The following is a 26,088-nucleotide window of genomic DNA, read 5'->3' as shown; positions in this document are numbered from 1 at the left end:
GCGGCCTCGGCGGCGGCACGTTGACGGACAGTCACAGCAGCCAGTCAGCGGCGGCAGCGGGTCGATGGTCCGTCGCGGCAGCCAGTCAGCGGCGGCGGCGCCAGGCGCAGGAGGCGTGCGCTGTATATAAAGCGCGACGCAGCGGGCGGCAACGCAGTTGAGCATCAGTTCTTTTGTCGCGGAGGAGCAGCAACTGGAAGCGGAGTCGGCAGTATGAGGGAAATCGTGCACATTCAAGCCGGCCAGTGCGGTAACCAGATCGGGGCCAAGGTGCGTGCAGCGTCCGCCCGCCTGTAGCCCCATCGGGCCCGGTCGGACGAGGATCAAAGTGATGGCGAAAATTTACGGTCGGGGTAGCGCGGTGGCTTTTAGATTCCACCCGGCGGCGCGGTTGCACCTCTGGCTGGGCAAGGGAGGGGGAGGGGGTGCCGGGCCTAGTTGGGCGTGGAAGCCCGACGGGCTCGGCCTCCCGGTATCCGACATGGGTTTGCGCAGCGCCACGCCCTGATCTGTGCGCAGTAGCGGGGATGGGCGGGGCGGGCCGAGCCGAGCCGAACTGAGCCTCTGCAGGGACCCGCCCCAGCCTGGCCTGCGGTATGCGTGCATGTTGGCGCTTTTCAACAGCTTTATAGCAAAGTAATCCGGATACCCACTCGCAAATTAATGCAGGGCTCTGGGAAATAATGCTAATTTTTGGTGCTAAATCTTAGAGGAATAACAATGGGTATTTTATCTTGTCTGGGTATATTAACTACACCGGGGACGTGCCCCTTCAAAGGTTTATCGATTAGATCCAAAAGCGAATTTAGAGCTTTTGGATGCGTCATCTGATAAAGGTGGTGGGTTAAATTTGAATAAAGATGTTCACGTTGTACTGCGGATAGTTCGCTGGAGTCGACTGGAATTACAGGTAAGATTATAGATCGGTAATGACAGACAACGATGGAAGATATTTCCTAAATCTGCAAATTCTACTGAAGAAGCTCAGTCCGCCAGTAACTAAGGAAGTTAAGAATGGTAAGAAAAGTCAAAATACTGTGGTTATAGAATAAAAAGCAGAATATAATTGTGAGTGTAAAGTCGAATGAAATATTAACCAGAAAGGGCTTCTATTCATGAAAAGGAAGCTTGGAATAAAGGGGAAATGAGCAGTGCGGTGGTGCTGCAAAACAGATCTACTCCAGCATGGTCTGATTGTCTAGACCTGATGCCTGCACAATGAGATCTTAAAGAATTAGCTGAAGGATAGGCTGATGAATTAATGGTAACCTAATAAGGCTGCCCAAATTCTGGAGAGGTCCCAGATAATTAACAAATTACAAATGTAGTTCAAGGATGTTCAACTGAAAATGGGGAAAATATGCATGATAGTTATTCAGTACCTCAGATTGGAGAAGTATTAGCTGGACACTCAGAAAATAACAAGTTAACATTATAGTTACAGATTGGGCAGAGTTCAAGAGAATTACAAGGATTGATAAAGGGAAGCCGATGGATGTAATATTTAGAGTTTAGTTTAGAGGTACAGCATGGAAACTACCATTTTAGTCCAGAGATCACCCATTCATGCTATATCCCATTTTCGCATTTGCTCCCTCACATTAGGGGTCATTTACAGAGGCCAATTAACCTATTAACTCCCACATCTTTGGAATGTAAGAAGAAACAAGAGCCTCTGCAGAATGTCCACGTTGTCACAGGGAGAATGCAAGCTCCACACCGAAGCACCCAATGTTGGGATCGAACATGGGTTGCTGGCGCTGTGAGTCAGCAGCTCTCGCCAGTGGCATGTGTTCCCGCAATGTTAGTTGGATTTTTGCAAGTCCCACGTGAAGGGTTATTGCACAAAGGAAGAGAGCATGCAGTTGGGTGTAATGGATAAGGGAATGGCTAACCAACAATGTGTTTAGATAGTAGTCATTTTCAGACTGGTAATCAGTAACCAGTTGGGTCTCATAGATCATTAGTGGGACTATTAATGTTTTTTGATAACCTGGATTGAAGAGACTTTGCTAATGATGCACATAGGGGAGTTTGCATGTTGAGGAAGACAAAGAACCTATAAAGATGTATATGGGTTAAGTGAGTGAGCAGAGATAGCAAGCGGAATATGATTTGGATAAATATGAGTTTTGCACTTTGGATGAAACCATGAAGAAGTATTTTAACTGAGTGAAACCATAACATGTAGTAGATGAATCTGATGGCCCTATTACATGAAGTGCATAGTTGACACCCAAGTAATTCCATATCTATGTATCTCCCAGTCCCCTGACATTAGTCTGAAGAAGGATCTCGACCTGAAACGTCACCCATTCCTTCTCGCCAGTGATGCTGCCTATCTTGCTGAGTTACTACTGCATTTTGTGTCTATCTCTCCATTCTTCTTATTCTTAAGCCATTTTCTCTTCTGGGGAGCATAGGCCATTGACAAATGTCCTAGAAACATAGAAAATAGGTTCAGGAGTAGGCCATTCAGACCTTCGAGCTTGCACCGCCATTCAATATGATCATGGCTGATCATCCAACTCAGTATCCTGTACCTGCCTTCTCTCCATACCCCCTGATCCCTTTAGCCACAAGGGCCACATCTAACTCCCTCTTAAATATAGCCAATGAACTGGCCTCAACTACCTTCTGTGGCAGAGAATTCCAGAGATTCACCACTCTGTGTGAAAAATGTTTTCCTCATCTTGGTCCTAAAAGATTTCCCCCTTATCCTTAAACTGTGACCCCTTGTTCTGGACTTCCCCAACATCGGGAACAATCTTCCTGCATCTAGCCTGTCCAACCCCTTAAGAATTTTGTACGTTTCTATAAGATCCCCCCTCAATCTTCTAAATTCTAGCGAGTACAAACCGAGTCTATCCAGTCTTTCTTCATATGAAAGTCCTGACATCCCACCTCACTCGGTTGTTGGCAGTTCTTCTGAGATCTCCCCAGTTGAGCCCACTCTCCATTAGGCCTCCCTAATCTTATGGGCATGTCCTACAGCTTGACCATTAGCAAAATGAAACGTATCTGTCTATTATTGCCTCATTGCTCTCCAGCCATTTGGTGAAGGAAAGAACGGCAGGTGCTGGTGGAGAATGTGCACAACTTATTTCTAAAGTCCTCTGTCTCTTCCCCCCCCCCCCTTTGTCCTCTCCAATCATCTCCCATCTCTTACATTTGACAGTTTTTCTCTCTTCACAGATGCTGCCTTACCTGCTGTGCTTCGTCAGCATTTTTTAATTGGAATTACATCTTTGACTCTGAAAATCTAACATGATCTCAGACATATTGCCTACGAGTGAATGATATGCCCCATCTTTTGGTGTGGTCCAATGTTCATTTGTTTTAGTATCTTAGCTGAGTGATCATTCCTAGAGAGTAGGATTGAGTTCTCCAAGACAACTACTTATTTTAACTTTATTTTTCTGTTTATAAAAGTAAAACACAGCTAATAGAGACTAGTGTGTTTTACCATGTATCCAGATAATAGTTTTCATTTTGGACATTTGAGTTGTTTTAGAGTTAAAATAGCAGATTAAGCCATAATGCTAATACTAAGAACAAGTCATTTGATGTTTACTGACAATGTAAGTGTGCAACTGCTTTTGGCTCTGGTTCTCATTGCACTTTTATTGATAAAATGCAGAGAATGAGATGGCTGCAAAATAAGGCAGCCATTTGGCATTGTTAATGGTGCCAGCTTAGTTCTATCTTTACAGCTTGTACTTCCATCATGCACTCTTCTTTGTGTTATACGGAGTCTTTCCTTGCACCCATCAGTGCCCTTAGTTTATACTTTTAAGTTTTACAGGAGAGATGATGAACAACTGGCCTGTGCTGATTTTTCTTGTGAAAGGACTTTCAAGATTGACCCAATCCCATGAACATGAATTTGTTCAAATAGCAAATTACCAGCAGGGCAGACGATCACAATTTAATGCGTTAAAGATTAATGAAGGAAACTGTTTGTTCCCCATACTAAATGGTACGGTTTTAAGTAATTGGAACATTCTGAACCTGCATTTCTAATTAAGTTTAAAGCATCCTTTCATAAACTTAAGTTATCATTAATTGAAGGACTAGTAATTGCACTCATCTGTTTGGTGGGTACCTTGCGTAATGAGTAGAGCAATGTGGAATGCAAACATCATTCTCTACCAGAGAGAACAGTTTTCTATGGATGCCTTCTGGCTGCGCAAACAATGTATTGTTGCATTTCCAACTTAAACTCGCAATTGAGTCGGCTATTAGCATTCCTTAATAGTCACTGACTTTGCAAATTCTGGCAATCAGAAAATGTCCAGCAATCAAAAGAAGATAAAAGATAATGTGCTTATTTCTTTTAAAAAAAAAATAATTTGACCATAGATTTAAAAAATTGAAATTTTTAATTTTGGGGACTTTTATTTTCAAATAATGTCTTAAATTCCAGGTTGAGATGTTAATATTTTGTCCGTTGTACTTAATTTGTGTAGCTATATAGCACAATTTGATCATCTTTGAAATGGTTGGATCGTCATTTGTATCCTAACTGAAGAGTTGGATTTGAAATTCATTTGGCGTTTAAATACAATGGTAAAGGATACTCCTCTCTAATTAGAGTAAATAAGCAAGGAACGGGTATCATTTACAAGTAGGTGTAGATGTAATACAAAATATTTTCAATATGACTTGAGTGTAAACGAGTAAGGAGTTGGTGTCATTTTAAGGTATGATTATCACAAATATTCTGTAAATTAAGTGACAAGCACTTAATTTAAGGTACAGTAAAACAAATTACAGTATATATTAATAGTTAACAGGCAGGAAAACAGTTTCATTTCAAGGTACAATTATCAAAACATTTCTGGACTGCCATCTCTTATTGTTTTTTCCCCCTGTCTCGTGCCTGACTAGTAAGGACCGACTATGGTGATGGTAAATCTGGAGAAATTTGGGTAGGTTTTAAAAGGACACCATTGAGTGTTTTTGTTGGGAATGAATTTAAATTGGGTGTCAGATAGAATTCAAGAGTTTTCTTAAGTTGCATTATTTAGTTAGATTCAAATGATACCCTAGGGAACTTTGAAAATGCCACATGAAGTAGGAAGCCATTGAAATTTAGGCAGTGGTACTTGATGAAAGAGGCATTGTAGTATTATGTACATTTAACAATGACCACTGGCAAAATAACACAATTTCATACCATGCTTAGCTATGCCTGACTGGCAAATAGTTCAGAGACCATTCCAGTTAAAGGAACCAACTAAATGTCTGCAACTTAGTTTAGTTTATTGTCACGTATACAGAGATACAGTGGAAAAACCTTTGTTGCGTGCTATCCAGTCTTGCAATCTAGTCAACTTTGGTCTCCAGTGTGTAACATTTAGGCTTCCTAGGTGTTCACGTGCAAAGGATTGTGAATAGCGATTATTATTAGGTACAAGTACATTGATATTATGTGACGCATTTAGTTGGGAAAAGTTACTTATTCTGATACATTTAAATTAATTGTTGTATTCTGTAAATGTCTCAACAAAGTAGATATATTGTTAATGACACATTGACTCGAGACAAGTTTATTTTGCTCACTTTGTATTGCTATATTTGGTCTGAAGGATGTCAAAGCATCCCAGCAAATGTTGCCCTACATTAGCCACCCTGACCTTCCCACCCTTGATACTGCAGCTGTTGAAACTATTGCGAGGGAATAATTCTCTCAATCCTGCTGTATGTCAATTAAAACAGCTGCTCCCATAATGTCCCGCACTTTTTCAGTGAATTTCCTTCGGTGTACTTTAAGAAAAGGTTTTCACGGGCAGGAAGGTTTTGCTGGAATTGGTTAGGCTGTAGCTCTTGTACACTACACTCTTCTCACTATTCCTATATCCCTTGTTTCCCTTGCTGTCCAGAAATTCCTGAATGCGATGAATGATTGAGCCTTTGCAGGCCACCGCAGTAGAAACCTCCAAAGAATAGCCTGTCTTTTTTTCATTTGTTTTTTTAAGTTCCTTCTCAGAAATGCAGACCTTACAAATAATGGTCAAAAGTGGCATCTGTGGAAAGAAATAGTCAACATTTTGGGTTGAAGACCCTTCATCAGAATTCGAAAACAAAATTAGTTTGGGATTGCTGTAAAGATGTAAGTGTGGATAGGACAATGAAAGGGTGAGACAAAATGAATAAGAAGTGCATGTTGCATTAACTCACTAAGACTTTTTGCACAGCACCTTCCAAGCCCACAACCTCCACCAGCTAGAAGGACAGTAAGGGGGAAACATAGCTGCCAAGTAGTACGGATTTTCCGTATTTCTTACGGAAATGTGATACGAATACGGAAATACGAATTTGCGTTGTTAAATACGGATTTTAAAAAAAAAAATTTAAAGACCCTGGATAATCGATACTACGAGTCGCCGCTGCACCGCCCATGTTGCAGCAAAATCGCCTTGGAATTTTACATTTTTAAAAAGCTCGAGTTTAATGAGTACTGCAGAAAGATTGGAGTCATTTATCACTTGATTCAACTGAGACGAAAACGATTTGTTAACTGCCACTGTTAGCACTTGTTAACAGCCAGTAGTTAACACGTAGTAATGCAATGTGTCACCAATACATCGATCTGCATTCCTCAGTCAATATAATTGTGTTTTGACCAAGTATTAATGACACCGCGTACCTTTGAATAAATTTCATGGGAGAATTTAGCCATTCCCACCATAGATAGGCACAAAATGCTGGAGTAACTCAGCGGGTCAGGCAGCATCTCTGGAGAGAAGGAATAGGTGACATTTTGGGTCGAGACCCTTCCAGCCCGGAATTCCGCTTTTTTTCTTTTCCTATCTGTCAGTTTTTTGTGCCCGATTATTTGGCGGCCAATCAACCGCTGTCTCTAATGGGGTTGCGTACAATCACATGTGCTGGTCATTCGGTGGCCAATCAGACGCAGTCTCCAAGGGGCGGTTTGACCAATCACCGACCAGTTTCCCTTACTGAGAGAGAGTTGCAAATGCACAATAAACAAGTTATGCATTCTTGTACTCTTACATGGGTATGACTGCACATTAAAAAAAATTTTTTAATCTGCAAAATGGCGCTGTGTAAAAATACTGATTTTCTCAGCAAAATACTGGTTTTCAGGTACTAGAATACTGAAATGCTCTGACAACTAGGCAGCTCTGGTGAAAGCTACCACTTGGAAGTTCCCTGCAAGTCATATACCATAATGACTTGGAAATATTGCAGTTCTTTCACTTTTGCTGAGTCAAAATCATGGAACTCCCTCGAACATTTACCTTCATTTATTCCTATTATTTTTCTCTGCCATTGCATGGCTTTGGTTCCTTTTCTCTTCTAACTACCATTCATAGCCCAATTTCTGGTTTGTGGCTTCTGCATCTTATTATGGCAACCTTGGCCTCGTCCTATCATTGTTCTATTTTTCCTCCCGAATGTTCTCTACAATTAGAAAATATTTCTCTTCCCCTGTTCTGATAAAGGTTTTGCCTTGAATGTTAACATTTTCCTTTCCATAGATACAGCCTGACCCGAGTGTTTCCAACCATTTTTTAGTTTCCGGCATCTGCTGGTTTTACATTTTCAGATTTAGAAACTATTATTTTGCAGATTGGTGAAGTGCAGTGGGTAAGTAAGTTCAATACTTTTCAAATTGGATGGCTCCCATTTTTCTCCAATGTAGGTCTTGTGTAAAGGAGTAGGATTGAAGGAGTGACAGGCAGAACTTGAAGGGATTTTGCTGCACTCAGTTTATGGTGTGCAAGGGCATTAATAGGTGATTACTGAAGCAATTTTTATTGTTTGATATTAGTTTAAGATAGTTTTCCAAGAACTACTTTCTCCCTTTATACCCTTCTTAGGAAATCAAAGAACATCACACAGAAACAGGCCTTTTGGCCCACCAAGTTCATTCCTACCGTCAAGCATGCACTCACTCTCCACAATACCATCGATTCTCCCCATTCTGCCACTCATTTACATACTAGGAGCAATTTACTCTGGCCAAATCTACCAACCCTTGGAGATAATTTTTGCTTGCTCTTTGCTCTGTTATTGCTGCTCTAGTTTTGTCAGTATGGAGGGATCATAGAGGGTTACAGCCAATTGTGCTCTTGCCTCTCATCCGTGATCTCTATTTGCACAATGAGTGGCATTTGTTTAAATCCTGCAGAGTTCCAGAGAGTTTCTGATCTCTCATTTTATATCCATTATCCTATATCTGTACCATGTGGGTGGCTTCATTGTAATTATGAATAGTCTTTGTTGACAGGATAACTTGCAACAAAAAGCTTTTCACTGTATCTTTGTACACATGACAATAATAATCTAAATTAAACTCATTCGACCTATCCTCTGAACAACTCAGCCGTTTGAGTTTGGGAAGGAAGCTACATGAAATGGAATGCAAATAATGTTGTGACTGTTCTGAAACTAACTTGCCTTGGGTAGTATTTGTAAAGTGAATAATTCTCTACATATACTAGTAGTAGTCATTTATTTGTCTGACATTGGAACATTTTATTGGTAGGTGAACACGTTGTCCCTTTTCTAGCAGTGGGTGCACTTATTGGAGGACATGAAAAATTATCTTGCTAATTGTTGGGTATCTGGAAGTTTGAAGGTAACTTCAGTAGAGTGTTGATCTGTTTTTATCACTGGTGCTGAGAAATGTGCTGCACAGATTAATGGGACTGAGTTAGTAAACACAGTGATGACAGCTGGTAGACCTCACGGCAGCTCTAGTGATCTGGGCTCAGTGCTGACCCGAATTTTCCCTGGTACTCTGGTTTCTTCCCATATTGCAAATCTGCATTGGTAAGTTAATTAGCTATCATAAAATATCCTTGGAATGTAGGTAGAATAATAGGGGTGGAATTTGATGGTGTGGGAGAATAGAATAGATTGGGGGGGGGTGAGTGAGGCAAGGAATTGGCTGATGTAGACTCGGCAGATCAACGTGCCTTCCAATGTCCTTAAGCAAATATGGTTTCTGGAAAGGTAAGATATTGGGAGTGATGTGCTTAAATTACTTCGGGCAGTTAGATTTGTCAAGAATGCTATAAGTGAGCTTTTATGTTAACTGGTTTGTTTTTCATGTCTAACTTGATTATTTTCTTCAGTTTTGGGAAGTTATCAGTGATGAACATGGCATTGATCCCACCGGTACCTACCATGGAGATTCTGACCTGCAGCTGGAGAGGATCAACGTCTATTACAATGAAGCATCAGGTATAAATACAAATCTTATAGACCTGCTTATCTTACCAAATCAGTGTGCATGAACTTGGTGGGTCAGGCAGCATCTGTGGAGGGAATTAAACATGTTCAGAGCCTTCATACTGACGAGTCGAGTGTGTGGGGTGGGGTGGGGGATGTCTGGGAAGTCATTAGTGGGTACAAATGACAAGGAAGTTATTTGACAGATGGATGGACTAAGTGACAAGGGGTAGCTGTGAAAAATAGACTAGGATATCTAAAATGAGTGAAATGTAAAGCGGAAGGGAGAGGTTGGTGGAAGTGGGAAGGTAAAAGAGAAACTAGGATAGGGCCAGAGTGACTGGGTGTGAGGGAGTTGGAGGAATGTGCACAAGGGTGACATTGGAGAGTGACGGGGGGGGAGGATTACTTGAATCTGGAGAATTCATTGTTCATACCATTAGCAGAACTGCCAAGTAGTACGGAAATGCGATCAGAATGCAGATGTACGGATTTGCTTTGTAAAATACGGATTTTTTTTTAAATCAGCCCGACTTCTTGTTTCATCTTGCTTCTTAAAAAAAATGCAAGGATATAAAAAGTCATATTGTAACTAAAAATTATAGCAGATTAAATCTATTAGTATTTTAAATTTCAAGATCTGGATGAATATTTTTGTACGCTTTGATCTGCCTGTCCCGCTCCAGGTTTAAACAGCGCTGTTAGTTTAACTCGTGGGAATTTAAACGAACAATGCTATGGGTTCTAAAAATAGCAGTCCCAGTTGGAGCACTTTACACATAGCGCTATGGGCTTTACACATAGCGCTATGGGTCACAGACTGTTAGGGGAGGGTGTAGGAGGGAGGGAGTAAAAAAGGAGAGAGGAGGGAAAGAGGAAGGAGCGAGAGCGAGGGAGGCTTCCAAAATGGCTTCATCATCATCTGGTGCTAAACGCAGGAAGCAGCCGTTCAAACAGCAGCATACAAAGAGATGGCAATGAATGCACTGTCAAGTAAGGTGTGTAGAAGGCATATCAATTGGTAGCAAAGTTATGCATTGTTGTGCTCCTACGTGGGTTAAAAAAAACAACTTTTTTCAGCAAAATGGCACCGTGAAAAAATACTGCTTTCCTCAGCAAAATACTGATTTTCAGGTACTAGAATACTGAGATGCTCTGACAAAACCTGGCAGTAAGCTACCCAGGTGGAATATGGTGTGCTTTAGTCTGGCAATGGAGACTGACAAGGACCGAAAGGTTGGTATAGGAATGGGAGCTAAAATGGTTAGTGACTGGGTGATCCAGCAGTCCCTGGTGAGCCGGTGCAAGTGTCTTGCAAAACAGTCACGTAGTCTGCTTGCTAGACAAAAATGCTGGAGAAACTCAGCGGGTGAGGCAGCATCTATGGAACGATGGAAGTTTATGCCTGGTCTTGCTGAAGTAAAGACGGCCACATCGTGAGCACCAAATATAGTAGAGGTGGTTTGAAGAAGTTTGTCTCGCATGGAAGACAAGTTTTACATCTGCATTTCTGGGGAAAGTACCAGAGGAGAGGACAGATTGGATGGAAAGGGATGAGTGGACCATGGGTTTGCAGAGCATGGTCTCTTAGCAAATTAGTCAGGACTGGAAGATCTGGCTGGTGGTGGGATCATGTTGAAGATGGTGGGGTGAAAGGACAAAACCAGGAGAACTCATCCTTGTTCTGTCTTGGGAAGGGAGAATAAAAGCAGAACTGTTAGACTTGGGCCACACGGGTGTGAGCTCTATCCAGAACAGCAGGAGAGAAATTGTTTACTGGAGAAAGAGGACATGTCAAATGTCCTCGAGTGGAAAACTTCATTTTAGGAACAGATGTAGAGGAATCTGACAAATTGTGAGCATGCTGTTTATATTGTTGCTTTTTTCATAACGGGCTAATACTTTTTCCACTACTAACAGGTGGGAAATATGTGCCCCGTGCTATCCTCGTGGACCTGGAGCCTGGTACTATGGACTCTGTTCGTTCTGGACCTTTTGGTCAGATCTTCAGGCCTGATAACTTTGTGTTTGGTAAGTGAAGCTTGTGTAAATAACTGGAACTGGTTAGTAGCTTGTGCTGAGACATCGACTCGAGGCTAGAGAAAGGTGAGGGTGGAGGACATTGTTATTTACTGAACTGTGTTACTCGATCGGTGAGCAAATTACTTCAGCTTCTGAAGAAGACATTGCTTTTAGCAAAAAGCAACAATGTGCATCCTTATGCATTTAATGGGCAAATATGTATGTTTAACAGTGATAACTAATATTCAAATTTTAATTGGAATCACCTGCTACCCAAAGGAAATTGCTGCAGAAAATTTGTATTTGTGTCCTGGGACCCCTTGTTGGTAGGTAACATTATTGTATTCCAGAACTGAATTATTTAATACCCAAGAAGTGGACTTGGCTGTGGAAGACCATTTGAGGACATTACACCTATGGTTCAATGCTTTGCATGGATTTTTGCAGTGTACTAACCTGCTCAAGCTGCAGCAGTAGTCTCCTGGCTTATGCATGACAGTATAGAAAATTTGTCATTGCCCCCAGGATAAATCGTGCAGGAAAATCCCATTCCTTGAAACCTGACATCCAAAACCATCTACATTGTACGTCACAGGCTTCAGCTGTTATATTTACTCTTTTTTTCATTTTAAAAGATTACTTTGTTCAGTCTCACTCCCAAGGCAATGGAAATAATCTGCTGATAAATATAAAAAAACATATCAAAATTTGCTTGTAGTTGAAATGTTTAAAATGCTTGCATAACAGCTATACCAGGTTTTTTTTAATGCTTTATTTTAGGTCAAAGTGGTGCTGGCAACAACTGGGCCAAAGGTCATTACACTGAAGGGGCTGAATTGGTCGACTCTGTTCTGGATGTGGTGAGGAAGGAAGCAGAGGGATGCGATTGTCTCCAGGGATTTCAACTCACTCACTCACTCGGTGGTGGGACTGGCTCTGGCATGGGCACACTCCTTATTAGCAAAATTCGTGAGGAATACCCAGACAGAATCATGAACACCTTTAGTGTTGTGCCTTCACCAAAAGTATCAGACACAGTTGTAGAGCCTTATAATGCAACGCTATCTGTCCATCAGCTTGTGGAGAACACTGATGAGACTTTTTGTATTGATAACGAGGCTTTGTATGACATTTGTTTTCGAACCCTCAAACTCACCACCCCCACTTATGGTGACCTGAACCACCTTGTGTCAGCCACAATGAGTGGTGTAACGACCTGTCTGCGTTTCCCTGGTCAGCTCAATGCTGACCTCCGTAAACTAGCAGTGAACATGGTCCCCTTCCCCCGCCTGCACTTCTTCATCCCTGGCTTTGCTCCTCTAACCAGCCGTGGTAGCCAGCATTACCGTGCCCTCACAGTACCTGAGCTTACCCAACAGATGTTCGATGCCAAGAACATGATGGCAGCCTGTGACCCTCGGCACGGTCGTTACTTGACCGTTGCTGCCATTTTCAGAGGTCGTATGTCCATGAAAGAGGTAGATGAACAGATGTTGAATGTACAGAATAAAAACAGCAGCTATTTTGTTGAATGGATCCCCAATAATGTTAAAACTGCTGTCTGTGACATCCCACCTCGAGGCCTCAAAATGTCTGCCACCTTTATTGGCAACAGCACAGCCATTCAGGAGCTGTTTAAGCGTATCTCTGAGCAATTTACAGCCATGTTCAGGAGGAAAGCTTTCTTGCATTGGTACACTGGTGAGGGCATGGATGAGATGGAATTTACTGAGGCTGAGAGCAACATGAATGACCTGGTATCTGAGTACCAGCAATATCAGGATGCCACAGCTGAGGAAGAGGGTGAATTTGAGGAGGATGAAGAAGTTGCGTAAGCTGTATTATGGTCAGCACTAAGATTGTCCATGTCACTGTTCTATTTGTCTTTTTCTTATACTTTTACACCATTCCTCTGTTTGACATTTCGATCTTCAATGCTGTATACATTTTCAGTTTTCACCTCTAGATGATCGGGCATTGACTTGTATGATGGAATCATGAACACATGTAATGATGAATTCTCCTTTGTAACAGAAATTTTGCTCTTGGAAGGATTCCTGGAATGCTTTCCCCGAGTAAGGGCATTGCTTGCGTGCTTCCATATCGGCTCATCACTGAGCAGATTACATTTTAGTAGGATGGAAGTTTGGTGCAGAATGGAGTATTTTTGTTGTATTTGCTTCTGCCAATAGATGAAGGTTGATTGCCAACCAAGGCACTTGGTTGTGCATAATTATGTATCCTAAATATGGGGACACTGGCTTGTCTTCAGAAGATTTACTGCCTTTCACTTGAAAAAACATTTTTACTGTCCATAAGTATTCATTTTTATTCAATTTTTTGAAGGTAGTATTTTCTAGGGCCTAGGTATTTGAGGCAGAGGTTAATCATTGTGGAAGTGAAAAGTTGTAAGATGTATGTTGATATTTTTGAATCAATGCCACTGTTGATGCAGATGATTTTCATTGATCTGAACTCTTTGCTGCTGTCTACTTGGTGGAGCTGCTACTTTTTGCCATTTTCCCATAAAAGGCATCCAATAAATTCAACACTTATGCTTTATCCACTTCTACATTCTCAGTTAATAAATTTGTGCTCCATGGTGCAAATCCAATTTCGGATGTAACTATATCCTCTGATTTATTTGAATTCTCAAGCTGGAAGTTGACAAAAAAGTGGCAGCTTTACTATTCCAAAAGTAGACTTATTTGTGTGAAGGTTGGTGGTTTAGAACAGAGCCACCAGTGCTGCAGATAGAATGCAATCGCTTCATTTTGTTGGCCATTTTGATTAAATGTCGCAATTCAAATTTTGGCTGAGCACTAATGTTCTAAACCCTTGGTGTGGAGAGTGTTCATGTCTGAAATCATGTTTAATTATTAAAGTAGCATACCATCTCAATGTTAATTTGTGTGGTTTGTTTTCTCAAAATAGTGCACATGGTGATTTTGTACTCCAGGATAATTTTAAGCCTGGCAAATTCAGCTCTCTAAGAAAACAACCTGGTGTGCTAAAGGTTAGTGTGTGTCTGTGCTGGACAACTCCCAGTGACAAGCCTCTCAATTTCCCCCTACTTAAAATCTGCATAGATTAAAAGGTGCTGCAGTAAGAGTTTTAGTAGCAAAGCTTAGTCTGCAATGTGGAAACTGATGCTTGGAATCCCTGGCCATGTGGAAATGTTTTATCACATAATCTCACTTGGTTCCCTGACAACATTTCTTGTTAGCTGTTGAATATCCAGCTGAGCTAAACATGTTCATGGTCACTCAGTCAGTCACTCTTGTGGTAACACTTTATTTAAAAATAAAGTTTGACTGGTACTTCCTTGTAAATTCATTTTCATATAGTTTGAATGGAAAATTTGTGCAAGGTCTGACAGTGAAGCTGAGGTTCAATTCCACAGATATGTTAGGAAAGATTCTATCCACAGCTTTGAATACTTTTGTCAATATCAAGAGAAAATATAGTTTCATGGGTTCAAAAATGCTGCAATTCTGCAGCAATACGATTCTCTTATTGGATAAATTGTCTGATAAATTTGTTTATTGATCAGATAGGAAGTAAGTCTCATAATTGGAAGAGTGAAAAGGTTGCTGCTGGATATTGGACTTTAATCTAGTCATACAGCTAACCATTTGAAAAAGGTCCCTGTTAAATGGCTGTTTACCCAAATAATGGCGATAGCTAATTATCTTGTTTGAGCTGATCTTCCAATTTAGCGATCAGGTCAGGTTGAACTTCAAACTTGGATCTGAGCTTGAGTTAATTTTCAAATAAGGGTACTTTGGGATACAGCTTAAACAGGCCCATCGACCCACCAAGTCTGTCGACCAACGATCACCCATATGTCGGCGCTCAACATTCTATCCTACACACTAGGGACAATGTTGCAGGAACCAATTATCCTACAAATTTGCATGTATTTGGAATATGGGAGGGAGTAAGGACCCTGGAGCACCCAGAGAAAATCCATGTAGGCACTGGAAGAATGTAAAAACTCCACACAGACAGAACATGTAGTTAGGATCAAACCTGCATTTCTGACACTGAAAGGCAGTAACTACTGCTGTGCCATTGTGACGTCCCAAGTTCTTCACATGCAACTCCTGCAAGTCAGTGAAACAGTGTTGACTCTTCTACCGTTCTGCTGTGCACCCGTGCTCGATCCGCCAAGGCCTAGTGGATCTCCTTGTGGCTAACCACTTTAATTCCCATGCTGATTTTTCTGTCCTGGGCCTCGCATTGCCAGAGTGAGGCCACGTGCAAATTGGAGGAACACCACTTCATATTTTGGTTTGGCAGCTTCCAACCTAGTGGTATGATTGTTGCATTCTGCAATTTTAGGTGGCTTCTACAAATACCCCCCTCACTTTTTCCACCATCTTCTTCCAGTAAAGGTCCGGTCTTCTGTGCCGGCCCTGATTTGTGGATGGCGGAGTAGACTTGGCCTAATTCTATTTATAATTCAATCCCACCCGGTTTCAAAATTTCACTTGCCAGGCTTGGTCATGCCCTTATCGTTAATCCAGCTTTCTCAACCCACTACAATATAAATTGGCCCAATCCAAAACCATGTCCTCCAGAAATGCCGCCCAACATGCTGAGTTACTCGAGTACTTTTTTGGTTAAACCAGCATTTGGAGTTCCCAGTACTGGAGGAATTGAAGGTGAATTGGGATAAAAATATAAAGGAGATGTACGAGGCAAATGTTTTTTAGTGGTAGATGCCTGGAAAACGCCGGCAGGGAAGGTGGTGGAAGCATAAGATAGTTATGTTTAAGAGGCATTTGGACATGCAGGTGAAGAGGTGGTGAATCAAGGGTTATAAACAAGCAATGGGATTTGTTTAAGGTGAGGAGGGGAGGGGGGGGGGGGGGATTTAATAGGAACCTGAGAGGCATCTTTTACGCAAACTGATGAAGTGAGCTGCCAGAATAGGTAATTGAGGTAGGTACAATCGCAACATTTTTCTTGGTCCATGGGCCAAACACTGCAGGTGCATCCACTAGTGTAGATGGGGCATGTTGTGTCTTTTCATGCTGTATGACCTGTAATGAGCAACTTTGAGTATATTCATTTAAAAAAAGAAACAGTTCAAATTGCGTGAGCACACTATACCTCTTAGAAGCGCATACATCATGCCATTAAATAACAGTCATTTTACTTCAGTAAGCGCATGTTTATATTTCAACACATCCTTGCTTGCACTGCAGTTCATTGCTCTTAGGGCATACTTGGTTCACTTTGTGTGGTCTGCTGCAGAAAGAGCTGAATCTGGGCTCTGCAATCAGGTTGCCAGATGGCAAGACTGGGAAACCACTGATGAGGAGGTTGCAGACCACAGGAGCTGCCGAAACGGGAGCCAGAAATCTTGGCACCAGGAGCAGGTATGAAGAACTAGCCCACTGAAGAATGCAAAATTGCTGCAATGTTGTAAGTGTGGTAGGGAATTATATTTGTATTTACCTAAATAAGTTGGCAGATAATTTAATCAATGCTTCCTGATCCAGTTAACAGACTTGCCTGCTTCCCATTTTAGAAATTTTGTTAACCCTCTGACAATTGGAAATATATATTTAATATGTGGCGTTGTTTTTCACACCCACAATTCCAGTTGGGCATAAATTCTGCCCCCTGGTGCTATTCTTGTTTTCTTCAGTGCAATCTTGTTTCGAACCAAGAAATTTAAAAATGGAAAATATAGAACAAAACAACCTTCTCACTTAAATTTTGTGCAGCATTATTTTTGGCTTAATCGGTGTCAGTGGCAAAATAATAAAATTTGTCATTCATCTTTATACTGGGATGCTGCTACACTCTTAATGATTAAATGATCCAGGGGATTTAGTGCTGGTTCCCTTCAGCCCCACCCTGTGCTAAAGTAAATAAAATGCTACTCTTGTGTCTGACTATATTCTAAAAATGAAATGTATTTTATTCCTGGTGGCTGGGTTCCTGCTAGAATACCAGCCCAAGTGTCTGAGCAACTAAATCTATATCTGCTGGGTCGGATTATGGAGTATAATAGAAGTCTCAATGATTAAATTAATAAATTGATGGGTCTGTGTTAAATCGCAGCCCTCTATTCTAAAAGTATAATACTTGATGCCAGGAGCTGACCTGCTAATTACTGGGTAATTATTATAGAATGATTAAGGTTTCACAGAAGCCTTTGTAAGGTCTCAGTAGGATTGAACACAAGGGTACAATAGCATCAGTGAGTCAATATATGAGCAATACAATTGTTTAAAAACAATACGGTGTTGCAGACACTGGAAATCTGCAAAGTCCCAAATCGAAACATCTGTTTAGTCCCCAGAGCTGATTCACCTGCTGGATGTTTACAGCACTTCTATATTCTTTCATTATGTCTCTTTTTGAAAAGTAATTTGCCATGTATCGACTTTCTCTCAAATTAAAACAAACTGCTGGAGATACTCATGTGGGAACATGATATCATTGCAGTCACTGAGACAGTCGAAAGATGGCCAGGTCTGGTACCTCAACATTCATGTCCGAAACCTCTCAAAGTGAGGAAAAGGAAATTTGGAGGGAGTCTGAGGAAGAATTGTTTCGCCCAGAAGGAAGTTGGATGCTAAAACATACTGCCTGAGAAGGTACTCTCATAACATTTATGCATCGGGGTGAGCACTTGAATAACCAAGCCAAAGTAGATTACAGACCATATCTAGTAAAAGGGATTTGTGTAGACCGGTGCTTGATGGTCAGCATGGACATGATGGCTGAAGGGCCCCAATCTGTGCTGTCTGACTCCATAAAGATTCTGCTAGCATCTGCATAGCAAAAGAAACAATGTTCCAAATAATGATCTTTCAACTCCCAAGTTATCCCTCGGGAGAATAAGGTCTCTTGATCAAAGGTGGTCACCAGTTGGAATATGGCAATGTAGACATTCATCCAGCCACAAATGGCTGGTGGAGAGCTCTATAGTAATTAAGGCTCTGGTCTCTCAATGCTGACCAGGGTAGTTCGGAACATTTTCAACCTCTTCTGAGGGCTGAGGTTCCCACTTGCTTTAAAAGGGCATCAATAATACTGGTGCCCAAGAAGAGCAAGGTGACGTGCCTCAATGACTATCGACCATTGGCACTGATGTCTGTGGTGATGAAGTGCTTTGAGAGGTTGATTATGGTGCATATCAACCCCTACCTCGACCCACTGCAGTTTGCTTACCGCCACAACAGATCAATGGTGGATGCGATCTCACTGGCTCTCCACTCCGCTCTGGACCACTTGGACAACAAAAACTCATGTCAGGCTGTTATTCATTGACTACAGCTCGGCATTTAATACAATCATCCCCTCCAAGCTGGTTACCAAGCTCTCAGATCTGGGTCTCTGGGCTTCCCTCTGCCGTTGGATCCTCGACTTCCTCATCCACAGACCACAGTCTGTCCATATTGATGGAAATGTGTCATCCTCTATAACAATCAGCACGGGAGCACTTCAAGGCTGCGTGCTCAGCCCTCTGCTTTACTCACTCTATACTCATGACTGCGTAGCCGGACATAGCGCGAACTCCATCGTCGAGTTCGCCGACGACACCACTGTTGTGGGACGAATCACTGATGGGGACGAGTCAGAGTATAGAAGTGAGATTGACCAAATGGTGCCAGCATACTAACCTGGCTCTCAACACCAGCAAAACCAAGGAACTGATTGTGGACTTTGGAAGGGGTAGGATAGGGACCCACAATCCTGTTTATATGGTGGAATGGGTCAAGAACTTCAAATTCCTGAGTGCACATTTCCGAAGATCTTTCCTGGTCCCAGCATACTGATGCAATTATAAAGAAAGCACATCAGCGCCTCTACTTCCTGAGAAAACTACGGAGTCGGTATGTCAAAGAGGATTCTCAAACTTCTACAGGTCCACAGTAGAGAGCAAGCTGACTGGTTGCATCGTGGCTTGGTTCGGCAACTTGAGCGTCCAGGAGCGGAAAAGGATGCAGAAAGTTGTAACCACTGCCCAGTGCATCATCGGCTCTGACCTCCCCACCATCGAACGGATCTATCACAGTCGCTGCCTCAAAAAGGCAGCCAATATCATCAAGGACCCACACCATCCTGGCCATGCACTAATCTCTGCGCTACTATCGGGCAGAAGGTACAGGAGCCTGAAATCTGTTACATCCAGGTTCAGAAACAGCTACTTCCCCACAGCCATCAGGCTATTAAACTCACCAACAAACAGACTCTGAACTGTAACAGCCTATTGCACTTTATCTTATTTATGTTGAACTGAACTGTTCTGTATTTTTGCTTACAATATTCTGTTGTGCTGCAGCAAGCAAGAATTTCATTGTCCTATCTGGGACACATGACAATAAACTCTTTTGACTTGACCTTGGCCAAGTTGACCAAAATGGCAATCTAATTAATCACATCTGTCTGCACATAGTCCATATCACCTATTCCCTGCCTGTTTGTGTGTCTAAATTCCACTTAAAAGTTGATATTGTATCTGCTTCTACCCCAGCCGCACGTTCCAGGTACCTCCATTTTCTGGATGAAATCCTGATCTTACAAATCATTTAAACTTTCTGCTCTCACCTTAAACCTGTCCTATTATGTTTGATATTTCCAATCTGGGATAAAGACTGGTTAGGCCGAGGCTGGAATTCTGTTTATAGTTTTGGTCATCCTGTTGTTAGTGAGCATGCAGAGAAAAGGCATTTTACAGAGTCATCCAAACTTGCCGAGTCTTTTGCCTGCATAGATATAGAAGGGATTTGAGGAAGAATTTTTGTCGCCCAGAGGGTTTTTGGAATCCACGGCCTTGGTGGGTGGTGGCGGAAGAGACTTACTAGAGGTAAAGTGTGGAGATACAGCACAGAAACGTGCCCTTTGGCCCACTGACCACCCATTTACACAATTCTACATTAATTCATTTCTATTCTCTCATTCTCGCCAACATCCACAAGGTTCTACATCTCGCCTACAGACTGGAACAATTTACAGCAGCCAATTAACCGGCCATTCTGCGTGTTAGGATGTGGGTGGAATCCAGGAGGAAACCCAGGTCAGCGTTAAATCCCATCTCTGGAGCTGTGCGGTAGAGTACGAGCTGTGGCACTGTGTTGCTGACTGCAGTTAGGTGGCTACGATCAAGTGCTGGAAAATGGGATCAGTATAGATGGATATGGTTGTGGTGGGCTGAAGGGCCTGTTTCCACATGACTATGACACACTGGAACCTCTGCATCCTCCTCCCAGCTTAGTCAGAGAGTCCATGCTGGAGAAGTGGAGGTTTTGAGCTGCTCTTTCACACCACCTGGTGGCTGAGAATAAGGGTTCCCTCATTACATGTACTAGATGAAATCCCACCATCCAGAGGATGCTTGGCAAAGGAAATATGTGCAAAGCTTGACAGAAAATATTGAAATCATTCAATTTCAGTCATAAATCACTTCTTAAGACTGACAACCATCCTATGGTAGGAAACAGGATTTCCTAAAAATGAAATTCAGCCAATATCTTAATTCGTTACATATGACTGCTTTGAGATTTAATGTCATTTTATGTCTGGTTCCCAAGATAAATGAAGCTTGCTTTACTGTGTCTGCTGAAAATATTAACTTGATCAAAACATCTTTATTATTTTAAGATATTAAAATTTTTATATTGCCAAATATGGCTGCAAAATCATATGGTAAAGGGATTGTTCTATTTAGTACTCTTCCCCCATGATTAAGAGCATAGTAGATGGAACAGTACAGCACAAGAACGGGCCCTTCGGCCCAGTGTCTGTGCCGAACATGATGCCAAGACCATCTCTTAACTACATGCACATAATCCATATACCTATATTCCCTGCATATCCACAAGCCTATCCAAAAATCACTTAAATGCTGCCATCCTATCTGCCTCAACTACTAAGCCCAGCAGCACGTTGCATGTACTCACCACCCTCTGTGTGTAAAAACAAAACAGGTAACCTACTCAGTAATCTCTGGAGGACATGGATAGATAGGTGATGTTTCAGGCCAGTAACCTTCCTCAAGTTACTGCCTGTCCCACTGTTATACTCCAGCACTTGGTGTTCTGCACCAGATTTCAGCATCTGCAGTTCCTTGTGACTCCAGTAGATTAGGAAGATAGGATTAAAGAATTATGTAGAAAATTCCATGTGTTGTTATCTCTGTTAACTGTGATTTTTGATTTTTATAGTTTGCTGATGAGATGCTTAGAGCTGACAGCAGTTAGAAACGTTATTAGTATTCAACTGCAGTTAACTATTAATGTAATGTCTGTTTGCTATTTAGAAAGTCTGCCTACAAAGTCTAACCAGAATAATACTGTGGCCAGATGATGAAGACAAGGGAATATAAGTAATTATTCACAAATTTGGAGATCAGTGGGTCAAATTTGGAGGAATGATGCAGAAGTGGGTCTAAATATTACACTGGAATGAAGAAATTAAAAAGAGATTAGGACAGCAGCTTTTCTTCGTGGTAACCTTAAGGTAATCAGCAATTTGTCTCCTTTATTAAGAATGCTAAATAGCAGGATGAAATAAATTGTGGTGAACAATGACTACCATGTTCAAGAAGGAACTGCAGATGCTGGAAAATCAAAGGTAGACAGAAATGCTGGAGAAACTCATCGGGTTTGTTTGAAGAAAGGTCTCGATGCTGCCTCACCCGCTGCGTTTCATCTGCAGTTCTTTGTTTCTTCATCCCATACCAGGAGTAGTTCCTGAGGATTGGCGGGTAGCAAACGTAACCCCACTATTTAAGAAGGGAGGGAGAGAGAAAACGGGGAATTACAGACCAGTTAGTCTAACATCGGTAGTGGGGAAACTGCTAGAGTCAGTTATTAAAGATGGGATAGCAGCACATTTGGAAAGTGGTGAAATCATTGGACAAAGTCAGCATGGATTTACAAAAGGTAAATCATGTCTGACGAATCTTATAGAATTCTTCGAGGATGTAACTAGTAGCGTGGATAGGGGAGAACCAGTGGATGTGGTGTATCTGGACTTCCAGAAGGCTTTCGACAAGGTCCCACATAAGAGATTAGTATACAAACTTAAAGCACACGGCATTGGGGGTTCAGTATTGATGTGGATAGAGAACTGGCTGGCAAACAGGAAGCAAAGAGTAGGAGTAAACGGGTCCTTTTCACAATGGCAGGCAGTGACTAGTGGGGTACCGCAAGGCTCAGTGCTGGGACCCCAGCTATTTACAATATATATTAATGATCTGGATGAGGGAATTGAAGGCAATATCTCCAAGTTTGCGGATGACACTAAGCTGGGGGGCAGGGTTAGCTGTGAGGAGGATGCTAGGAGACTGCAAGGTGACTTGGATAGGCTGGGTGAGTGGGCAAATGTTTGGCTGATGCAGTATAATGTGGATAAATGTGAGGTTATCCATTTTGGTGGCAAAAACAGGAAAGCAGACTTATCTAAATGGTGGCCGACTAGGAAAAGGGGAGATGCAGCGAGACCTGGGTGTCATGGTACACCAATCATTGAAAGTAGGCATGCAGGTGCAGCAGGCAGTGAAGAAAGCGAATGGTATGTTAGCTTTCATAGCAAAAGGATTTGAGTATAGGAGCAGGGAGGTTCTACTGCAGTTGTACAGGGTCTTGGTGAGACCACACCTGGAGTATTGCGTACAGTTTTGGTCTCCAAATCTGAGGAAGGATATTATTGCCATAGAGGGAGTGCAGAGAAGGTTCACCAGACTGATTCCTGGGATGTCAGGACTGTCTTATGAAGAAAGACTGGATAGACTTGGTTAACACTCTCTAGAATTTAGGAGATTGAGAGGGGATCTTATAGAAACTTACAAAATTCTTAAGGGGTTGGACAGGCTAGATGCAGGAAGATTGCTCCCAATGTTAGGGAAGTCCAGGACAAGGGGTCACAGCTTAAGGATAAGGGGGAAATCCTTTAAAACCGAGATGAGAAGAACTTTTTTCACACAGAGAGTGGTGAATCTCTGGAACTCTCTGCCACAGAGGGTAGTCGAGGCCAGTTCATTGGCTATATTTAAGAGGGAGTTAGATGTGGCCCTTGTGGCTAAGGGGATCAGAGGGTATGGAGAGAAGGCAGGTACGGGATACTGAGTTGGATGATCAGCCATGATCATATTGAATGGCGGTGCAGGCTCGAAGGGCCGAATGGCATACTCCTGCACCTAGTTTCTATGTCCTGCTATGTTGTTTTTTTTTGCCTTCTCGAACATAAAATAAATGTTAGATCAAATACCCAGTTTTAACTTAAATCTCACTCCAGTCCTTGGTGTTTTGTAAACCAACTGCAGTTCCTTGTATCTAAATCTAGTTCCACTTGTTAACTGGAACGAAGGCAAGAGAATGTGGTTGAGAGGGAAAGATAGCTCAGCCATAATGGCGGAGTAGACTTGAGGGGCTAAATGGCCTTATTCTGCTCCGAGAACTTATGAACATATTGTATTTCCGCTCACTGGCTAGCACGTAAAAAAAGATTTCCACCGTACTTCAGTACACATGACAATAAACTAAACTTAATTGATGAACCAGTGAATGTGTAATAAAGGTGCCTCATAAAGTACAGCATAAAAAAATGATATCCATTCAATGTGTCAACAAAAATATACTGAAAAAAACACTTCCCTCTCCACTGATGCGGAGTGTTTCCAATTTTCTGGGTTTATTTTAGATTTCTAGCATTCAACATTGAATCCAGGTGGGACACAGAAATGCTGGAGAAACTCAGCGGGTGCAGCAGCATCTATGGAGCGAAGGAAATAGGCGACGTTTCCGGCCGAAACCCTTCCAGGTGGACATCCTACTTGCACCACGTGGACAGCGTGACGTGGTCAGCGCCGCAGAATATTGTGACACGACGCCGGGGGCGGCGACGACGTCGTTCCCTGGCAACGGTAGCTCACGACCAATCACAGGCAGGACAACTGAGTCCGACCAATAGGAAGAGACGTGGCGTGGAGAAGGCGGGCCTTTGGCGTGATTGACGTGCCGCGGGCCAATGGAGGGGCAGGAGACAGCTTGACGTCCAATAGGAGAGGCCCTATCGCTTACACCTGTCTGGCAGAATGCGGGAGATCGTGCATATTCAGGCCGGCCAGTGCGGTAACCAGATCGGGGCCAAGGTGTGTAGTGTCGCGGCGAGGCGTGGAGATCCGGCCTTTGTCATCATAGAGGCCTGCAAATCGAGTCTTGCGGCAGATGACGAACTCAAAGGGAAGGGGGGGACTCAAAGGAAAGCGTGAACTGGCGGGAAACCGCTCGATCCGCGCGGGCTGCGACCGTTAGTCGGAGGGTCACAAAATGGCCGCCTCGCCTGCCGGTTTGCGCGGGCTTGGCTGGCGCATGCGCGGCGTGGTCGTGCGGGCTTTGATGTCGACAGGGAGCGGCCGTCGCTACACCTGAGGGTGGTCGGCTCCTTATTTCGGCTCTAAATGGGCCCCGAAACCCCAGTCGACCTGCAGTTCCTATGTGTTGGAAAGAACTGCAGAAGCTGGTTTATATCGGAGGCAGACACAAAATGCTGAACTAACTCAGCGGGTCAGGTAGCATCTCTGGAGAGAAGAAACGGGCGACAAATGTCAGCCATTCCTTCATTCAATCTCGGTTTAAACCAGCATCTTCAGTTCCTTCTTACACAACTTAGTTTCTTACGTCCTGTCCAAGAATTGTAAACCTTTCCGGAGAAAAAAAATCACCCGACCACTCCCTTTTCTGCCCTCTCCCGTTGGGCAAAAGATACAGAAGTGTGAAAACGCACACCTCTAGATTCAGGAGCAGTTTCTTTCCAGCTGTTATCAGAACCATCCTACCACAATTAGAGAGCAGTCCCGACTACTATCTAAAGGTAGGCAAAAGTGCTGGAGAAACTCAGCGGGTGCAGCAGCATCTATGGAGCTAAACCCTTCTTCAGCTCCGAGTTACTACCTATCTCATTGGAGACCCCCGATCGGACTTTACTGGCTTTATTTTGCACTAAATGTTATTCATGTTATTTAATGTATCATGTATCTGTACACGGTGAATGGCCCAGTTGTAATCATGTGTATTCTTTGCGATGACTGGTTAAGGGCCTGTCCCACTTTCACGACCTTTTTTACTTGTGGACATACTTCATCATGCTAGAAAAAACGCCCCGACCTACGTGATGCCGTGAGTACCTACGACTGCTACGACCTCGTGACGACCATGCTGCGAGTATGAGTCAAGGGCAAACTCGGCAGAGGTCGTGAAAATGGGACAGACTCTTTAGCACGCAACAAAAGCTTTTCACTACCTCAATACATGTGACAATAAACAAAAACCGAGCCACAGCCAGCAACCGTTTCCCACCATCTTCCGACCTGCTTACTGAGACGCAGGTTCATAAAGCCTCTACATCAGCGTTCCCCCAACTGCACACAATTTTTTTCAGCCCTCTATAAGCTCTACGCAGACAGCTTGATGAGCCTGCTAGAATTGTAGGTAGACAAAAGTGCTGGAGAAACTCAGCGGGTGCAGCATCATCTATGGAGCGAAGGAAATGGGCAACGTTTCGGGCCGGAACCCTTCTTCAGACTGAATTGTGTACACTTCAATGTGATTCCTCCCTCATTTTTTCTAAATTCAAATGAATACATGTCTAGTCAACCCTGTCTCTTCCAAATACATTATTCTGCGGATAAGGTCACAAGTAATAGGTGCAGAATTAGGCCATTGTCTACTCCGCCATTCAATCATTGCTGATCTATCTCCCTCAAGCTGTCTGCGTAGAGCGTATAGAGGGCTACATACCAAATGAGAGTATCAATCAATGCGATCGGAGGCATGGATGTGAGGGCTATTTTGTGCTGTTTCACTCAGATACATTTTTGGATGTATTTTA

At 42.6% G+C, this 26,088-nt stretch overlaps 2 protein-coding genes and 1 long non-coding RNA gene across 3 annotated transcripts in view; 2 read left to right on the top strand and 1 right to left on the bottom strand.

Annotated features, from left to right (window-relative positions):
* The first annotated feature begins 2 nt into the window (after positions 1–2).
* On the top strand, positions 3–14,130 carry LOC116990993 (tubulin beta chain). The gene is made up of 4 exons (XM_033049241.1): positions 3–270; positions 9,111–9,219; positions 11,128–11,238; positions 12,010–14,130. Exons 1-4 carry the CDS (start codon positions 214–216, stop codon positions 13,062–13,064), a joined length of 1,332 nt encoding a protein of 443 aa, XP_032905132.1. The 5' UTR covers positions 3–213; the 3' UTR covers positions 13,065–14,130.
* LOC116990994 lies at positions 13,572–25,578 on the bottom strand. The gene is made up of 3 exons (XR_004416679.1): positions 25,568–25,578; positions 14,736–14,739; positions 13,572–14,543 (listed from the first exon to the last, which is right to left on the bottom strand). It is a non-coding gene; the product is annotated as an uncharacterized LOC116990994 (long non-coding RNA).
* Positions 24,212–26,088, top strand: part of LOC116990992 (tubulin beta chain-like) — a 15,505-nt gene continuing 13,628 nt past the window's right edge. Inside the window, exon 1 of the mRNA XM_033049240.1 lies at positions 24,212–24,349. Coding sequence (XP_032905131.1) covers positions 24,293–24,349 — 57 coding nt within the window. The 5' untranslated portion in view covers positions 24,212–24,292. The remainder of the gene's footprint in view (positions 24,350–26,088) is intronic.

Source organism: Amblyraja radiata, chromosome 32, assembly GCF_010909765.2.
Source record: "Amblyraja radiata isolate CabotCenter1 chromosome 32, sAmbRad1.1.pri, whole genome shotgun sequence".
Taxonomy (NCBI): domain Eukaryota; kingdom Metazoa; phylum Chordata; class Chondrichthyes; order Rajiformes; family Rajidae; genus Amblyraja; species Amblyraja radiata.
Note: the sequence above shows the minus strand (reverse complement) of the source record. Positions and strands in the feature narration are given on the sequence as shown.